Here is a 19,277-nt window from a genome sequence, read left to right on the forward strand (position 1 = left end):
CGCATCGCCAATATAGCCCAGAGAATTATTAGACCAATACAAACAACATTCATCCCCGGAAGAAATATAATGGAAGGTGCAGTTATTTTGCATGAAACGATACATGAGCTCCACAACAAAAAAACAAGATGGTATAATCTTTAAAATTGACTTCGAGAAAGCATATGATAAGGTTAGATGGGAATTTTTGCAGCAAACACTAAGGATGAAAGGATTTTCTGAGCAATGGTGTAATTGGATAAAACATTTTACACAAGGTGGTAATGTGGGAATAAAAGTTAATGACTAATAGGGCGCTTACTTCCAGACACGGAAGGGTTTACGGCAAGGTGACCCATTGTCTCCTTTACTATTTAATATAGTGGTAGACATGTTGCCCTTGTTAATTGCACGGGCGAAACAAGAGGGCCAGGTCGAGGGGGTAATTCCACATCTAGTTGACGATGGTCTATCAATCTTACAGTATGCGGATGGCACAATTATTTTTATGAGCCATGATATGGAAAAAGCGAGAAACATGAAGTATCTACTTTATGTTTTCGAACAACTATCTGGTTTAAAATAAATTTCCATAAGTGCGAAATTTTTTGCTTTGGAAAAGCAAAAGAATCCGAAATAGAGTATTCTCAACTGTTTGGTTGCAGGATAGGTGAATTCCCCTTCCGTTACCTTGGTCTACCTATGCACTTTAGAAAGTTAAGCAACAAAGATTGGAGAATCGTAGAAGAGAGATTTGAGAGGAAATTGAGTAGTTGGAAAGGAAAACTCTTGTCAGTAGGAGGGCGGCTGGTACTCATCAACTCAGTGCTAACTAGCTTACCGATGTTTATGATGTCGTTCTTTGAATTACCCAAAGGGGTGTTAAAGAAGTTAGACTACTACCGATCGCGCTTCTTTTGGCAAAATGATCAACATAAAAAGAAATACATATTAGTGAAGTGGAGTCTAGCATGTTAACCAAAGCAACAGGGTGGCCTAGGAATTCAAAACCTAGAAATACAAAACATTTGTTTACTAAGTAAATGGTTGTTCAAACTCTGTAACGAAGATGGACTTTGGCAATCTATTTTGAAAAATAAGTATCTTAGTAATAAAACCATAGGGGGATGCAATAGCAGGTCATCAGACTCACACTTCTGGAAAGGACTTATGAAGGTGAAAGATCAATTTTTAAGTTTGGGATCCTTTAAAGTGAACAATGGAGCTCAGACTAGGTTCTGGGAAGATGTTTGGCTAGGTAATCAGCCACTAAAATTGAAATTCCCATCACTTTTTAATGTAGTTCGCAGGAAGCAAGACACTGTTGCTGTTGTTCTTAATTCTACACCCCAAATGTTTCCTTTAGGAGAGTGCTAAGGGGTCAGAATTTGAACAACTGGAATAGAATTATTTCTTCAATAGCGGATGTACAACTCAGTGAGGATCCAGACTTTTTTCATTGGTCTCTACACTCATCAGGTCAATTTTCCGTCCAGTCTATGTATGCTGCGTTAGTAAACAATGGAGTTTCGGTGTCACAAGATATTTGGCGTGCAAAATTACCAACTAAAATTAAGGTATTTATGTGGTATCTTAAAAAGGGGGTAATTTTAACTAAAGACAATCTGGTTAGACGTAATTGACATGGAGATAAGTCATGTGCTTACTGTCATGTTCCCGAGTCTATACAACATTTGTTTTTTAGTTGTGCTCATGCGAAGTTTTTGTGGCGCGCAGTTCATTTAGTGTTTGGTTTATCACAACCGTCTTCTGTGGATGATCTGTTTAATCGATGGTGCAAAGTCGGGGGTACCAAACATAATTTGTTGTTACAAACTGCAGCCTCGGCTATTTGTTGGACCATTTGGATTTATAGGAACGAGGTTGTTTTTGATAAATGTAAACCAAAATCATACTTGCAGGTACTTTTCAGGGGAATGTATTGGCTACGCCAATGGGCTCTATTGCAGCGTCATGAGCATCAACACGCTCTTGTCCTCCAATGTCAGCAGCTTGAGGAGGCGGTACTTCGAGTCTTTGCGTCCTTTGGTTGGTTATCGTCGAGTCGATTAGGTTTACATTAATCATGAGAGAAACTTGTTGCAGTTTGTTTACCTTGCTTGGACTTGTTTGTGCGAGAGTGTGGAACCTTTTACTCGTTTGTAATAAGTGGACTGATTCTACCTTGTGTAGATGAAGCCGGATATTATCTATCCTTTATCTAAAAAAGGTGGTTGAACCAAGTCGCAGTACAAAGGGGGATCGAAGAGGACCAAAAATTTTCATTGGGAGGAAGACGAAGTTATATGCTCGGGCTGGTTGTACATTAGCAAAGATCCCATTAACGGGGCCAATCAAACTCGTTCCATGTTTTGGAGTAGAGTACATGCTTTCTTTGAGAAGGAGAAGAAAACTACAGCAGTGAGGTCAGAGAGTTCCATTATGCATAGGTGGCTAACAATTCAGGCTCAAGTTAACAAGTTTTGTTCATGCTATGCCGCGATTGAGCGTAGGAATAAAAGTGGAACAACTATCCAAGACAAGGTATGTCATATGTGTTCAATCTATTACTCACATTTTGTTTATTTGAAAAAGATATATACATTGACACATTGTCTGTACAGATTGTAGAAGCGTCCAAGATGTACATGGAACTAGACAAGGACAAAAAGTCATTTACTCTTATACCTTGTTGGAACATATTGAAAGAGGAAGACAAGTGGAAAGCCAAGATGATAGAACTTTCTGAGCTGGAGAAGCAAGCAGACAAGAAAAAAAAACAAGTCCACCGAGGTGTCCAGGCCAAGGGATGAAGCCACCAATAATGAAGCTATCACAGATGCTGCTGCTCAGCAAATCGAAGAAAGGAAAAGGCCACAGGGGATAAAGAAAGCAAAAGAAGGTCTCAGGCGAGGAGGTGGCGAAGCTTGCATGGAGGCATTGGACAAGATGTGGGCGAAGAAGGAGGCCTTCGACAAGGAAAAAGAAAAGGCAAAAGAGGAGAGGTTTATGGCTTCGCTTGAGGTAGACAAGGCTGCACTAGAGCTAGAGAAGAAGCGAGTGTCAAATGAAGAAAAAAAAGCTGAAGCGGAATTGCTCAAGGAGGAAAAAGAGATAATGTTAGTGGACAAGAGGTCTCTCGACCCGCTGCATCTGCAGTACATTGAGATGATGTAGCTGAAGATCATTGCTCGAACAATGGCGAACCTAGATTGTAAAACCCCAAAAGCTCTCTCAACATCCTTCCTCGCTGATTCTTGTGCTCTCGCAAAGTACTGTCTCTTGTTCCCCATAGGAAGAGTGATGGACTTCACTAAAGTAGCCCATGAGGGGTATATTCCATCTGCTAGATAATAACCCATCGTATAATCATGGCCATTAATGGTATAGTTCACCTCTGGAGCTCTTCCTTCCGCCAGGTTTGCAAATAAAGGAGACTGGTGAAGAACATTGATGTCATTATGTGACCCTGACATTCCAAAGAAGGCATGCCATATCCAAAGGCTGTGCAAAGCAACAGCCTCCAAAATGATAGTGGGCTTGTCCACATGGCCAGCCTCCAAAATGATAGTGGGCTTGTCCACATGGCCTTTGTACTGACCTTGTTTTTCATAAGGACAGTTCTTCCAAGCCCAATGCATACAATCGATGGACCCTAACATTCTAGGAAAACCTCTTCGCTCACCCATTGCCAATAAGCGTGCTGTGTCTGTCTCATTGGAATATCTCAGGTATTCACCTTAAAAAATATCAACAATTGCATCAACAAACCTACGAAGTGACTCAAGTACAGTACTTTCGCCAATGCGAACGTACTCATCAGTTAAATCAGCAGGAACCCCATAAGTGATCATACGAAAAGTGGCAGTGACTTTTTGGAGGCAACTCAATCCAAGTATATTGGCCGCATTCCTTTTTTGCACGAAGTAATCATCGTGTGCTTCAACAGCATTCATTATGCGTAGGAAAAGATGCCTAGACATCCTGTACCTGAGGAAAACAAACTAAATTTGAAGCACTCGAATAATAATTCAGCAGATAATACGAACCAAACCGAAGTGAAAGAACAGCAACCTTCGATGAAAAATTTCAGGGGTGTATGTTGGATTAACTGCCAAATAATCTTGAAACATCCTTTCGTGGCTGCCTTTTCTGTCCCGGTAAAGAACTCTATGGCCAAGGATAGAGCCACCATGACTTCTTTTGGCATTGGAATAAGTATGCACAATTTGAGCAGCTGAGAATATCACGTAGTCATCGTCATCGGATGATGAATCATCCAATTCTCTTTGAACAAGGGATCTCTTCAAAGGCATGACCCCTGGTCGGCAGTACAGATATCAAAACACTAGATCACACAACCAAATATGATTGCCGGCTGGAGGCAGGAGATCAAGACGATTTTCTGTAAAGAACGAGATCAATCGGTGTTGGAGTAGATGATTGCCTGATGGGAGGAACAGATGCTGACCTGATGGGAGGAGGAGATGGCCGGCCAGAGTAGATGATGGCCACCGGGGTGTTGGAGTCCGCGGCTCCTGATCAGGCGACGGGAAGACGGCGCGGTGCGCGGCGCAAGACGGGAGGAACGGCGATGGGATGTGAAGCGGCAGTAGTTGATCCGGTAATTTTGGTGGGCCTGATTTTTAATTTTACCAAGCCCAAATGGCAAAATCTTGGAGATAGCCTTCTTTTTAACTTGGCATATATTTTAGCAAGTTGCTAAATCACAAGATTTGCCAAGTTAATTTTGGCAAACTCTTGGTGATTAGGTTGCTAAACTTTAGCAGGTGTTGTTTGAATCCCCTTGCTAAACTCTTATAAGTGACTATGCTACCCTTCATTTAATTCTCTGCACCAACCCCCCACCTGTGCTTTGTTTGCCCCAAGGCTGAGGGTGGAGTTATTGCTGGGTAGTTTGGACTTTGCTCACTTTTAGCAAGTTTTAGCAATTCTTGGTTGGCTAGTGACTAAAACTCCTTTTGAGGTCCAACTAAAGTTTAGAAAGACCTGTTTGGATCCAAAGGTTCTAAGTTTTAGCAACTAAACTTTAGCAAGAGGATCCAAACACGGTCTAAGTAAAGTCTTGGAAAAATAAACATCATGTGCTAATGGCTAGATCCGATCAGATAGGCCAATAGATAAAGAACAAGGCAAGATGAGAAATAAAATTAAGAATTGTGGGTTGGTAGGGTGACACACAATTAATTGCGCGATATTGGTCAATGCTACCAAGAATAGACGCACATGACTCAGGCCATTATTATTTTCTTGTTCTGCGTTTACTTTATGCCTCAAAGAAAACAAATAAATTTCTTGGTTGTGCCGTAGTTTGAACGTCAGTACCATGGAGATATTTGCTGCTTATGGTTAGATGATTAAGAGCATGCTCTGCAATGGTCCATTATGAATCAAAATCTTAAACTCGTATTGTTTCTCATTATTGCTTTTGGCAAAGCTTAAGTTTTGTTTAAGTTCCAATAGTGATCTTTAACTGCTCAGTGCAGTTCTAATAGTGAATTAAGTTTTCGTTATCTGAAGAATGTGTTTCCAGCCGCCTATCTGATCTTGTCGTCTGTTCATGTTTGCAATATATTTTTGCATTTCCTTGCAATGTAAAATGTCTAGGAAGTGTTATGTCCTGCGGTACTAGCTAGTACACCACTTCAGCCAAGTCGATTGAGGAGATTTTACTGTCTCTACAGCTTGAAAAGGTGATACCGATTCTGAATTTTTCTCCCCTGCCCTCAAAGTCAACGGTTACTTCCACTTGACCAGATTCCCTTGGATGGTTACATGATGCATGACACATTCAGACACATGTGACAATGCACGTTCATACTCAATGCAAGAAAAAAAGATAATATATGGAATAGTCAGTCTGAGATCAGATCACGTACGTGCTTGTCAACGCAACTTTGCAACCTTCATATCACAGACCTAGACAATGCAAGAAACAAACCCTTGCATATATGACCGGCATCCCAAACCACGCAATACATGCTTCTAAAGTAGGTATACTGCAGAGCAAAGTCGTAGGTCAGACAAAGGTGTAAACAATGAAGACACAGAGAGTTCTCACGGCCATTACCATGGCCGTCTTCTTCTTCTCCTCCACGGCACTACCGGCGGTGGCTGCGTCGGTCATGGAGCATACCTTTGTTGTAAGAATGACACCCTTCTATTGCTTTGATTTGACCTTTTTCTGAATACTATTCGTATATAATCATCATCCGTAGTGAATCAGATCAAGGGCCAATGATAGTGCACATATCCATGCTTGATTTTGTTGGAACATGTATATGCACGCAGGTAAGCCGGATGAATATGACACACTTGTGCAAGGAGACACCAGTTACTGTTGTGAACGGGCAGCTCCCGGGGCCGGTGATAGATGTTACTGAAGGGGATTCGGTGGTCGTTCATGTCGTCAACAAGTCACCCTCCAACATAACAATCCATTGGTAATCAGTTATATGTATCTAGTCAATTACTAAGCTAATTCCTTTATTTGTTCCAGTGAAAGTAGGCGCACCTATCTTATCACACTTAAACAATATGATTTTAAGGGAATTGTTTTGGATCCAATTGGTTTGTTATGTGCTCGGAACCTATTGTCGATTCAATGCAAGAACCAATGATCATGATTGAAAAATAACTTATTATTTTCCAGCTCTTGGAAGTAGTAAATTTGATTTCATACATGTGTTTGGAATACTTATTTTGTGACATATCGTGAAGGCATGGATTGAAGCAATGGATGAACTGTTGGGCAGATGGGGTGCCGATGATTACCCAATACCCTATCCAACCAAACCACAACTTCACCTACCGTCTCAATATCACTGGGCAAGAAGGCACCTTGTGGTGGCATGCTCATGTTCCTGGCTTCCGAGCAACCGTGCATGGTGCCTTCATAATTCGGCCAAGACATGGGGCTAGTTCGTATCCATTTCCAAAGCCCCATAAGGAGATTCCCATCATCATAGGTTTGTGAACTATTTTGCATTGTATTCATCATAAATCTGCAAGTCAATATCGGACTCTGGAAAGAAATAAGATGTTTTATGGATCAATTGAACTATTTTCAATTTTTCATGGTTGAACAACTAGCGAGTAATCATGCAGAAGGTTGGGCCTGAACTGTGGTTGTTGTGATTCTGGTAATGGCAGGGGACTGGTGGAAGATGGATCTTGCACTGTTGGAGAAGCACTTTGAGAAAGAAATTGTTGATGATCTACCTGTTGGAGCCACAATAAACGGCAAGTTAGGAGATCTCTACAATTGTTCCGGTAATTAATGTTGCATCCCATTGATCTAACGTAATAGTCCATGCAAGCTATATCACTAAATTTAAAAACAGAGTTCACTTTCCATAGATAACCCTATATAATGAACCTCAACCTATATAACTAGTTCACAGAAATACTCATATAGCATATAAAAATCCAGATGTTTCTTTCTGGTTACAAGACGCATCGTTATGCAGTACACCACACTCACACACCTGAGTGCGCACCTATATATCTCTCTAGCTTGTATTATAATTATCTCTCTACAGATTTTTCTTTGGGAAGTTTGGGTGATAATTCCTTCTGGTATCCTTATTAACTAGTGTTACTTCAACTTTGTAGGGGCTGTGGAAGATGGCTATGTGCTCGACGTGGAGCCTGGAAAGACATACCTTCTAAGAATAATCAATGCTGTTCTTTTCTCCGAGTACTACCTCAAGGTCGCCGGGCACAAGTTCACTGTAGTTGCCGCCGACGCCCACTACGTCAATCCCTACACCACGGATGTCATCGCCGTCGCGCCAGGCGAGACGGTGGACGCGCTCATGGTAGCTGATGAGCCCCATGGTAGATACTACATGGTCGCTCTGCCAAACCAAGCGCCATTGCCTGACCCACAGATCCCGGTCTTCGTCACCAGAGGGATCGTGCGGTACAACCACCATGGCGAAGAAGGTGATCCATCCAACGATGCCCCCATGGTGCCTGAGATGCCTGACCAGCACGACACTATAACCTCCTTCTACTTCCACGGCAACCTGACCAGCCTGCATCGACCTGATCGGCGGACAAAGGTGCCGGCGCAAGCCGATGAGCACATGTTCATCACGCTTGGCTTGGGCTCCTTCTGCCCCCATGGCCGGTCCTGCAAGGAGCGCTGGATAGGGAATTCCATGGGAGCGGCGACCATGAACAATGTCTCTTTCCAGCTTCCCACACATTTGGCCGTGCCACTGCTTGAAGCCGAATACTACCATTGCAACAGCACGACAAGCAGCAGTGATGATGGCATCAAGTTCTACACGCTGCCGGACAATCCACCGGAACTATATGATTTCACCAACCCGGCCTTGACCCCGGATGCCGCTGCGGCGGCGCTGCTGCAGCGGACGATAAGGGCGGCGGCGATACGGCGGTTCCGGTATGGCACCGTGGTGGACATTGTGTTCCAAAGCACGTCGCTATTGCAGACCGACTCCAACCCAATGCATCTACATGGGCATGACATGTTCGTGCTCGCGCAAGGGCGAGGGAACTACAATGCGTCGAGGGATGTGTCGAGGTACAACTTGGTGGATCCACCGATGAAAAACACCGTGCTCGTCCCCAGGATCGGGTGGGTGGCCATCCGATTTGTCGCGGACAATCCAGGTACGTGCAGGCTAGGTACACTTCAGCCAGGTTTTCTTTAAATTTATTGATGTAACACCTTGGGATATGATTGTTCATCTTGTTTTTTGTACAGGGGTGTGGTTCATGCATTGCCACTTTGAATTTCATATGATGATGGGTATGGCTGCAGTGTTCATTGTAGAGGATGGCCCGACAGTAGACTCTGTTCTCCCTCCACCGCCTCTTAACCATCCAAAGTGCGGTCATGTCAACAGCCTCAAGTCGAATGAATTGTACCTGATGGACAATAAGGTTGTGTCTCCGGCGTAATATAATTAATGATTATGACAGGGAACAGCTTACTTGAAATAAGGCTGATGTATTAAAATGTAATCCATATACATCTCTATTGTTATCAAATCTTTAATGTAATAATTGGTCTCACCTAGTCAGATCTGATCACATGGCATCAACGGAATACTAGATCTCCCATGACAGTACTTGCAAGTTGTTGCTAGCATGTACTGGGACGACGTCAAATGTACATAATTAATGCTGGTCTAACGATCTGCGCACTAATCAAGTGAAGCAGTAACTTGACAGCTACTACACAGTCATCAAGAACCGATCACATATTTATAGAGTATTTCGAGGAATGGTGGACAGGTAAAGGTGAAAAAGCCATGTCAAGGAAATGGAATCAACGCTAGGTGCAGTAGCTCGGGTGGTTGGCCAGTAAAGTTATGTGTTTGAGGACGTGACTGCTATTCGCCGGTGCTTGATGAGTAAGCGTACGTAGGCAGGAGTAATAAAATTTCTCGTAAGCACCCTCCGTAGTTACTGCCTCTCCAGACAGCCAAGCGAAATCCCGGACTGAGGGTCAAGCGCTTCCGACCCTTGGCCCGCATTGTTTCGCCGGAGCTGCTCCTATGGGCGCGTTCTAAGGGGCCAGGCTATTAGGAGTTTCGCACCCTTAACCCATACTCTCGGATATTCCTAATATTGATACCCGTCAACTATCAAAAGAGCTTGCAAGAGCAACATCTTTTATAGGGACGGTCCAAAATACGATCCACCTATATAAATAGGAGAGAGTGGTAGTATCTTTCTGTCCACCTCTGAAGATGCATTTTCATCTAAAGATGCATTTTCACATGTGCGCGATGGGATGTGGAGGCGGGGGCTCTTGTACATCTTGTGGAAGGTAGATAAGTTTTTCATCTTTAAAGCCCATTTGCCCCAATTAGTTGATACAAACAAGTTCAACATTTCAATAGAATCACTTCAACATTTTTCATAAACATGTTCAACATTGAACTTCGAATTATTGAAATTGTAGATACGGAATGTTGAAATTGGAGTAACGAAATATTAAAAATACTAAAATTCAAAGTTGAACAGGCACCTCTTATCCGACGACTTGGGCGCCTTCTTCTCCGGCACCGGCGCGGGGCAGCGCGCACGCAGCGAGGCAGCGTGGAGCAGGGCAGCCTGCGGCAGCAGCGCAGCACGCAAGCAGCGGCGCACGGCAGTGCGCGGCAGCACGGAGCAGGGCGGCGTGCGGCAGCGCGCGGCAGCAAGGCAGCACGGAGCAGGGCGGCATGCGGCAGCGGCGCGCGGCGGCGCACGGCACGGGCAGCGGCGGCTGTGCAGCGCGTGTGCCAGTAGACAGCGGCGGGGTGAGGGAGAGAGAAGGTTAAGAGAGAGAGAGGAAGCTAGGGTTTGAAATGGATCCAAGGGCTGTGGTTGTTTGCACAAATCTCAAACAGTGGAAGATGAGAAAGAAAAAAAATCTTTCGGAAGATATATAGGATCCACGTGTGGAGGCGGGCCCTCACAGTCTTGGCGAGCACAGCCCAGCCCAGCATGCGGCTCAGGCCGAGCATCACCAGCAGGCAAACAGGCCAGCCAGGCCCTGCACCAGGCGTACGCGCGTCAGCCCAGCAGCAGGACGTTGACGGCGTCTGGCAGGGCGTTTTTTTTATTTTTTATATTTTTCAAAATCGTTTTTTATAGAAATATATTTTTGGTTTCACAATTTATAGGTTTATACCCCTACTGCCCGGCAGGGGGGCGGCAGGGGGCCTGCCGCCCATCGGCGGCCGCCCCCTGGCCACTCCCTGCCGGGCGGTAGGGGCTTATATGTAATTAAAATTTCTATTTTATCACATGGAGGCCCCTACCGCCCGGCAGGGGGGCGGCAGGCTTCCCCCCAATATAGAAGCTGAGGTCCCCCCCCACCTGCATTTGTAGCAAACAACATCTATGGATGAGTACCGATAGGGCTCCATTTTTCGATGGCACGGGTTTTTCACGATGGAAAGTGCTTATGCAAGCACACCTTCAAGCCCGGGGGCTTGATGTTTGGTGTGTCACCGAGGTTGGCAAGAAAAATGAGACTAAGGCCGAGCAACAATATGATGCTATTGCAATATCCTCTCTATTGTCCGCTTTATGTGATAGTGTGTTTAATCGTGTTTATGCTTGTGAAGATGCTCATAAGCTATGGACGCAAATCGTCGAGAATCATGAGGGCACAAAGGATGTTGCCAATCAAAAATATTATATTGGGAGATTAACCGGAAGATCCTCCGAAGCCTTCGCAAGCCCGACTACGACATCATCAACTCACTCTTGCAAAAAGAAAACTTGATCAAGCTTACACCAAACCAAGTCATCAATCAAATCATCGCCCATGAATATAGTATGTGGATGACAAAGAAAAAGGGGTAAGAGTCCACCTCTTCTTCAAGCCGCAAGAGTCTCGCCGCCAAGCACTCATGCAAGTATCAACCAAGGCGGCAAGACTCATCAAGCTCAAGTGAACAAGAAGAAGAGGATGAGGAAGAAAGTGATGATGAATCAAGTTCAAGTGAGGATGAAGAATACCCAAGCGCCATGCTATATCACCACCGCAAGATAGACAAGCATGTACATGAGCTCTATGAGCTTGGGTACAAAACTCTCATTAGAGAGAATGCGGTGGGGATGGAGAAGATGGCAAAGAAGAAAAAGAGCAAGTCAAGATCTCAAGCTCTCTCCGCCATCCACAAGCCCAAGAAAAGTGGTGAAAGCTCAAGTAGCAACAACAAAGATTCCAAGAGCGCCACCACTCATCACCCTTGGAGATTATCACCACCACCAATGTGTCTTATGGCACAAGGTAATAAATATGTAAGTGATGACTCCTCCTCAAATGATGAATCCGATGTTGAAACCAATGAAACTAGTGAGATGATGACACTACTCCATAATCAACAAGAACATCTCACTAAACAAAATAGAGAAATCAAAGCTCTCAAAGCTAAAGAAAAGCTTCATGCCTCATTTGTCTCAAGATATGAGAAATTGCTAAACAAATTTAATTTGTTAGACAATGAGCATGAAGAGCTTAAAAAGAAATATGAGAGCCTTGAATCTAAAAGTAGATAATCATCGGATGAATCTTTCCCTTGTAATATTCCTTGTGCAATTCCTATTGTCAAGGTAGATGCGTCTACCTCTTGTGATCTAACCCCTTGCAATAAGGATGTGATTGTAGAAACATGTGATGATCTCATTGCTAAGGAAAATGATGAGCTCAAACAAGAGGTAGAAAGGCTAATGGCGGATTTGAGGCGGCTCAAAGGAAAGTACACTCAAGAGCAAGCCCAACCTTCTCAAGATAACCCCTCAAGGGAGTGAACAAGCTTGAGAAGGGAGAAACCGTGACTTGCTTCAAGTGTCACAAAGAAGGCCACAAGTCCTACCAATGCAAGGAAAAAGAGGGCCAAGCAAAGGGCAAAGAAAATGGCAAGCCCAAGAACTTGAACAAGAGCAAGAAGGGCCACAAGAAGGCTAAGGAGATCAAGAAAAATACATCTCCATACTTGAAGGCCTCATTGGTATACACCAAGCCCACCCACAAATTCAAGCAAAAGAGCGACCGCTACATTCTCAAGAAGAAGGAAAATGGCAAGGTGGTTGCTCATGCCATGGGGTGGAGACATCAAGGATGGAACCGGCCTATTTGGGTGCCTAAGGAAATAATCAATACCATGGATGGCTCCCAAAGGGTTTGGGTTCCAAAGACTTAGAAGATAAGAGCGGTAATGGGGAATTTGGAGACTTGGCAAGTTTGGGGTGCATAAGTAGGGATGCATCATGCAATTGGATTGGAACCAAGTATGCAATCAAAGATTAGTGACCCAAATTCCCCACCCTACAAATGAGGTAATGAGCAAGGTAAAAATGTCAACATTCCAATTTTTTTTGATATCATACATCATTGTAGCTCAATACCTCTCTAGGTTTGCACAAGCGTAATTTCTTTAAAGTCAGTATCTTTTTGTTCAAACTTGTGCCTCCTAGTTTGCATATGGTAGTTTGCTTGTACTAATGTTTATTCTTGAGGCATTCTACATGAGCTTAATTTTGGTGTGAAATGCACCACTCTTACATGGCACATGCACTTCAATTAGGTATGTTGTTTCAATTGGTGTCATGTTTTCAAGTTGTAGAGTTTGGTCCCCATAATGTGAAATACAAGTGCATACATTTGGCTATGTGATTCAAACACTATTGCACACATTTAGGGGGAGCTAACTCTATAACTTGTGTTTTTGTGACTAACATGCTTTCAAAGTGATATTTGTTGTAGTCACACTCCCAAGTCCAAATGATGGTACACACAAGATTGGACAAGGGAAGGAGACCAAGCCATAACTCCAAAAGATTGAAGAGATAAAAAGTTATCGGGAGGCATGGCTAGGTAAAACACCTCTCACCAAGTTAATTCATTTTGCTACTAATGCTCTTTCCTTGTGAGTAGCCGTTGTAGACCTCTAGGTCACTTTTTGGGTGTTTGATGACAAAAAGGGAGAGATGTCTCAAAGCAAGCATATGATTGAAAGACCTTATGTCTTCAAGCATCTAAGAAGAAGAGATCCTAGAAGGCCATCATTAAGGGGGAGAAGACCAAGAAGAAGTGCAATGGCAAATGAAAGGCATGGTGATAGGGGGAGGTATGTATCTATGGTTCACATTTGGGGGAGAAGTGAAATATCAATGATCCTTTGAACCATAGTGTTATACCATAATGCCAATGCTTAAGATCAACTCAACACATTCTCTAAATAAGCATTGGACATTGAGTAGTCATCCAAGCAAGCTAAGATTTTTTTTTTCTCAACTCAAGTGTCTAAATTCTTTCAATATCTACATATATTGCTTGCTTTGGTTGTGTTGTCACCAATCACCACAAAGGGGGAGATTGTAAGGAAAATGGCCCCTTTTAGGGAAATGGCCTCTCATGCCATGGTTGCCATATTTCCTAATATGTGTTTTGGTGATTTGATGACAACCCAACACTTGGACTAATGTGTGTGTTCTAGTTGATTATATACAACACTTTAGGTCCAAGGGATGAAAACATGAAGAAAACAAGTTGAAGAAACCGACGAAGACTCAACGCTTAAAGCCATCAAAAGAAAAGCAGAACATTCCTATACATCGGTTAAACCGATGAAGGCAAAAGATATATGTCGGTGCAGTTGTCCAGAAGGCTGGAAACTGGAAATACACTCACCAGTTGAACCGATGATGAAGATATTGAATACGTCGGTGCAACGGCAGAAGAAGACCAAGGAAAATGCATACATCGGTTGAACCGATGATGCACCGGTCAATTACGTCGGTGTAGTTGTCCAGAGAGTTGGTTTTTCGGGAACTCTGGGACAGTTACATTCACCGGTTAAACCGGCGATGAAGATGCATTCACCGGTTGATTACATCGGTTGATTAATGTAGCCGTTGAAGTATAGCGGCTAGTTGGAAAACTGTGTTCACCGGTTGAACCAACGATGGGTATTGGAGGAGCGTCGGATTAACCAGCGTTGCATACTATTTCTGTCAGCTTTCCTCCAACGGCTCTTTTGGGGTGTGTGGCTATATATACCCCCCCAAGGCCGGTTGCAGGACATGGTTGGAAGCCTCAAGAGCTGAAGAAAGTGCTGCCCATGCAAAGATCCATCACCAACCATCCTAGAAGTGCTTAGTGCTATATCTAGCTTGTGAGAAGCTTTGAGAGAGTGCTTTGTGCACTTGTATAGGTTTAGTTCTTGAGAGAGCAAGCCTAAGAGAAGTCTTAGCCGAGGCTAAGCAAGTGTACTCGTCGTGTGACCCTCCGACTTGGTGTGGAGAGGCAATGCCACTTTGTGCGGGGAAGGAGACCCCTCTTGGTGAGAAGCTCCGATAGTAAAGACGGTGCCGTTGGTGACGCTTCGAGAGAGACGGTGGCGGTGGCCTTGTCTTGGTGACTTGTCGTCACTTAGCCTTTGCTTGCCGGAAGCCTTAGTGGCGAACGCAAAACGGTGATCAAGCGAATAGACTCGGCATCACACTTGTTCTTGGTGGACAAGTGGCCGTGGACGTAGGGAGGGACTTGTTGTCCTAACCGAACCACGTTAAATCATGTGTCTTGGTGTCTTCACGGGAGTTTGCATATTCTCTCCCTTACCTCTTTACTTATCGTATTACGTTTCCGCATTTACTCTATCTTGCGTGCCTTTACTTTCCTAGTTAGTTTGATTAGGATTGGCTATAGCTTGCAAGTCTTTTGGGATAAGTAGAGAGTAGCATAGATAAACCTTAGTCATAACTAGTATGTGTAGGACGTGTTAGGTTTATCTTATGCAAGTAGATTGAGCCCTAGGTTAGAAAGCGAATTAGCGACCCTATTCACCCCCTCCCCCTCTAGGGTCGGACACCCCGGTGATCCTAACACCGGCGGTGGCAATATAAAAAAAGTTAGAAAGGATGTCCGTTGTTTTTGCTTTGAGAAGGTTGTTGACAGTGATACGACAAATTTGAAGGACTTGGTCGATGAGATCACGGATAGTATCCTCCTGGTTATCTTGAAGTAGCATATGTTCAATATTATGATGCAGATTTGAAAACCTTCCCAACCCGTTGTTTGTGCCAGGGGCATTTTCATCTTTTCAGGGGTCACTTAACTAGGAGTTAAATTGAGATCTAGAGGGGACTGAAAACAAAAAGATGGTCATAGAAGGGAGTTTCAACTTTCCAGAGCCATAGACAGGACTACCATTTGCTTCAGGCCTATAGAAGGAATTTTCTCGAAAATTTAACACCATTTCATTTGTTGCTCTCACTGGTTCATCTTCCATGCTGAATTCATGGTTGGGCTGGCTGTTCATCTGCTCGGCTTTCCTGCGATTTGGAACCCCAAATTACCAGTCAAATTAATCGATCCCTTTGTTAAACTACTAGCAGGGTGATCCATTATCTTTCAAATGTACTTTGCTATACGGTGCAGAGTTGTCATCCAAATGAGAGGTTTCATGTCAATTCTTCCATGGCGTCAATTTAGCGTTGCACTTTAATTTTGCGCGTTTGCAATAAAAATGTGATCCATATGCTTGCTCTATGTTCATACTTTATCACTCGAGTCCAATCCCCCTCCTATTTTGTTTTCTGGCGCCACCACTAACATGCATGGAAATAATAGAAGAAATCAATATAAGACCATACAAAAAACAAAAAAAAATTGAACACCATATATATTCCTTATTACATGGTAATACACCTCCCTTATTCATACATGCAAACACCCGCAAAATTCTTTATTTAGTACCAACTCGATCCCGGGACTACGACAGCAAGAATTAATCGAACATATATGTAAGAACTTCACAAGCAATAATAATCACTACACAGACACCTTATCTCCACTCATGATCTCAGCGGTTTTCTTCCTGATGAGCTCCCACGCGCTTCGCACGTGCCTCTCCTCCTGCAGCGACGACCCCACCGCGAACCGCAGCACAAACTTGCCGCCGATCACCGTGTGCGCAATGTACGCCTTCCCGGTCCTGTTCAACCCCTCCATGAGCTCACGGTTGGCCCTCTCCGCGTCCTCCTCCGTCATGCCGCCGTGCGGCTTGATCCTGAAGCACACGAGCGCGAAGTTCCTCGGCACGACCACCTCGAACCGGTCATCGGTGCGAACAGCGTCCTCGAACATCTTGGCCATGGCGACATCGCTGCGGATGTGCTCCTGGAGCCTGGCGGCGCCGTAGGTGCGCATGACCATCCAGAGCTTGAGCCCCCGGAAGCGGCGGCCGACGCCGACCTGCATGTCCTTGAGGTCGGTGACGGTGCCGGAGTCGCTGGCGTCGTTCTTGAGGTACTCCGGGTTGGTCTCCAGGGACCCGGTGAGCCGGTGCGCGTCCCGCACCCACAGGCAGGTGCAGTCCAGGCACGTCATGAGCCACTTGTGCGGGCTCATGCTGATGGAGTCCACGCGCTCGACGCCGGCGAGGTGGTGCCGGAACTCCGGGCAGATGCACGCGCTGCCGGCGTAGGCGGCGTCGACGTGCACCCACGCGTTGAACGCGGCAGCGACGTCGGCGACGGCGCCGACCGGGTCGACGGCATTGGAGGAGGTGGTGCCGACCGTGGCGCAGATGTAGGTCGGCACGAGGCCGGCGTCCACGTCAGCCTGCATGACCTCGAGCAGCTTGGCTGGGTCGACGGCGAAGTCCGTCTCCGGGCCGGTGGGGACCGACCGGATGTTGGCCGGGTCGAAGCCGGCGAGGCGGCACGCCTTGAAGAAGGTGGAGTGGGTCTGGTCGGCGGCATACACGGTGAGCCTGGTGATCCCGGCCACGCCGTCGGAGCCGATCCGGCGCAGGGCGGCGTCGCGGGCGGCGACGAGCGTGACGAGCATGGCCTCGCTGGTGGTGCCGAGGATGACGCCGCCGCCGGTGCCCCGGCCGCCGCTGGTGCGGTTCATGATAAAGCTGTCGGGCAGGCGCAGGAGCTGCGCGAGCCAGTCGAGCGCGAGGACCTCCATCTCGGTGGCCGCGGGGTTCGCCTGCCAGGTGAAGCCGACGGTGTTCATCGCGGAGGCGATGAGCTCCCCGGCGATGGCCGCGGCGCTGTTGGTCGCCGGGAAGAAGGCGAAGAAGTTGGGGCTGGCCCAGTGGGTCATCCCCGGCACCACGGCCTCGCGGAGCTCCTTCATCGCGATGTCGAACGGCGCGGCGGCGCTGGGCGGCGCGGACTGCAGCAGCCGGCTCAGGTAGCCCGGCTCGACGCCGGGGAGCACGGGCATGGACTCGACGGACTTGTAGTAGTCGTAGATGAAGTCGACGGACTTGTGGAGGTAGGAGCGGACGTCGTCGGCGTTGAGCGGCTGGAAGCCCTCGGCATCGGCGGCGAACGCGTCGAAGGAGGCAGGGTTGCTGTCAAGGCTTCCCATGGCTGGTAGATGATGATGGCCTAGGTAGCTAGAAGGGGAGCTTCACCGATCGAGAGCTTTGTATGCAACAGGAGGCTGTTGCCTAGCAAGCTAGCTCGAGTGAAGGGAGAATCGGAAGCTCGAAGGTGATGGTGTGATGGGACTCGTTGGGGGGTTTATATAGGAGTAGCGAGTAGAATGGATCCAAGCCGTGAGGATGATTGGGAAGCGGCGTGGCGATCGAGATGCTAGCATCATCGATGGATCCGGTTGCGATACACGGTGAGCCGCGTGATCGAGATGCTTGGTTGGCATCCCTAGTTTTTACACAAGTGGAAGAACCGATCCATAGGTTGACTGAGATCATGATGCAGCATGCATGATCTGTCATTAATGTGCCCTTGTTTTCAATAACCCATATCATATGCATGCATGTAGCATATACTAGTGTCAAGTGCTTAATTTATATATAGTATTATCATCGAGTTGCAATTGTTGCATGTGTATGCCTGTCATTGTATGTAATCACGTCCCTGCACTGCTAGGCAAGCACAGATGCACTTTGGTCCGAAAACATGGATGAGTTGTTCTCTAGAAGCTATTAAACTCCTACTATCTACTATTATACAGGTACAACTTGATATGTATGGTAATGTCAGAGGTTGCATATTGATCAGATCAGATCTGTCAACAATATGCGCAGTAATAATAAGGCCTCAACGGCTATGACCTGATAACCAACTAGTATATCATATTTGTCTATAGTTAGCATCAATGGTGAACATCTAGGTCGTTTAAGAATTCCCTCTTGTCAAACTTATGGATTTGACAATCGATAGAGATGAAAGATATGGTTACTGTTGATAGATTTAACGTGATAAGTAATTCATCATGTGTAATTATGTTTATATAAAACTATAGAGCTTCATTGAAACTGCTAATCAATGTGCAATACCGTAGACCATCCTGACGACGATGTCTGTAACACTACAAAAAACGATTTGGAGCAAAACCTAGATTTTTTTCAGGAGCGGATCAAAATGTAACCTATTGCTACAAATAGAGCGAGGCTACTGTAGCAGACGACCCGTCCCAGGTAAAGCATTATCAGGGCGGGTCACCACTGCACGTAATCCTAAAATGGTGCCCATGACCCACCCCTAAATATAGCATTCGTACCATTTTCAGAGGCGGGGGTTGGGGGTGGGGGATTTGAACCACCCCTACGAATGGCATTTTCAGGGTGGGTAACCCCGCCCCTCCCCCACCTATCCCTAAAAATGCCCGATAAAAGTAGAAGCTCACTCTTCTTCCTCCCTGTGACAAGCTATTGTTTGCTCGGGCGAGGTGTTCTCCGAAAATCCAAAAAGATAAAAAAAAGGGAGGGAAGGTTTTAAACTTGATTTCCTTTGAGTCGAGGGCTCTAGGAGGT

The 19,277-nt window shown here is 45.6% G+C and overlaps 2 protein-coding genes across 2 annotated transcripts; one reads left to right on the forward strand and one right to left on the reverse strand.

The window, feature by feature from the left end:
* Nucleotides 1-5,936: 5,936 nt before the first annotated feature.
* On the forward strand, nucleotides 5,937-9,075 carry LOC120685953 (laccase-15-like). The gene is made up of 6 exons (XM_039968101.1): nucleotides 5,937-6,143; nucleotides 6,292-6,443; nucleotides 6,721-6,968; nucleotides 7,153-7,272; nucleotides 7,615-8,643; nucleotides 8,738-9,075. Exons 1-6 carry the CDS (start codon nucleotides 6,039-6,041, stop codon nucleotides 8,932-8,934), a joined length of 1,851 nt encoding a protein of 616 aa, XP_039824035.1. The 5' UTR covers nucleotides 5,937-6,038; the 3' UTR covers nucleotides 8,935-9,075.
* A 7,059-nt stretch (nucleotides 9,076-16,134) lies between these two features.
* LOC120684476 (tryptophan decarboxylase 1-like) lies at nucleotides 16,135-17,977 on the reverse strand. The gene has a single exon (XM_039966329.1). The coding sequence runs from the start codon at nucleotides 17,864-17,866 to the stop codon at nucleotides 16,313-16,315; it is 1,554 nt and encodes a 517-aa protein (XP_039822263.1). The 5' UTR covers nucleotides 17,867-17,977; the 3' UTR covers nucleotides 16,135-16,312.
* Nucleotides 17,978-19,277: the final 1,300 nt, after the last annotated feature.

This window comes from Panicum virgatum, chromosome 8N (genome assembly GCF_016808335.1).
Source record: "Panicum virgatum strain AP13 chromosome 8N, P.virgatum_v5, whole genome shotgun sequence".
NCBI lineage: Eukaryota > Viridiplantae > Streptophyta > Magnoliopsida > Poales > Poaceae > Panicum > Panicum virgatum.

Bases quoted from the DNA above. Each gene is read 5' to 3' on its own strand.
- LOC120684476 (XM_039966329.1), bottom strand. From the start codon at position 17,866: ATGGGAAGCCTTGACAGCAACCCTGCCTCCTTCGACGCGTTCGCCGCC.
- LOC120685953 (XM_039968101.1), top strand. From the start codon at position 6,039: ATGAAGACACAGAGAGTTCTCACGGCCATTACCATGGCCGTCTTCTTC. The intron at 6,969-7,152 runs GTTTGTGAACTA...TGGTAATGGCAG, and splicing joins GGAGATTCCCATCATCATAG to GGGACTGGTGGAAGATGGAT. The intron at 8,644-8,737 runs GTACGTGCAGGC...TTTTTTGTACAG, and splicing joins ATTTGTCGCGGACAATCCAG to GGGTGTGGTTCATGCATTGC.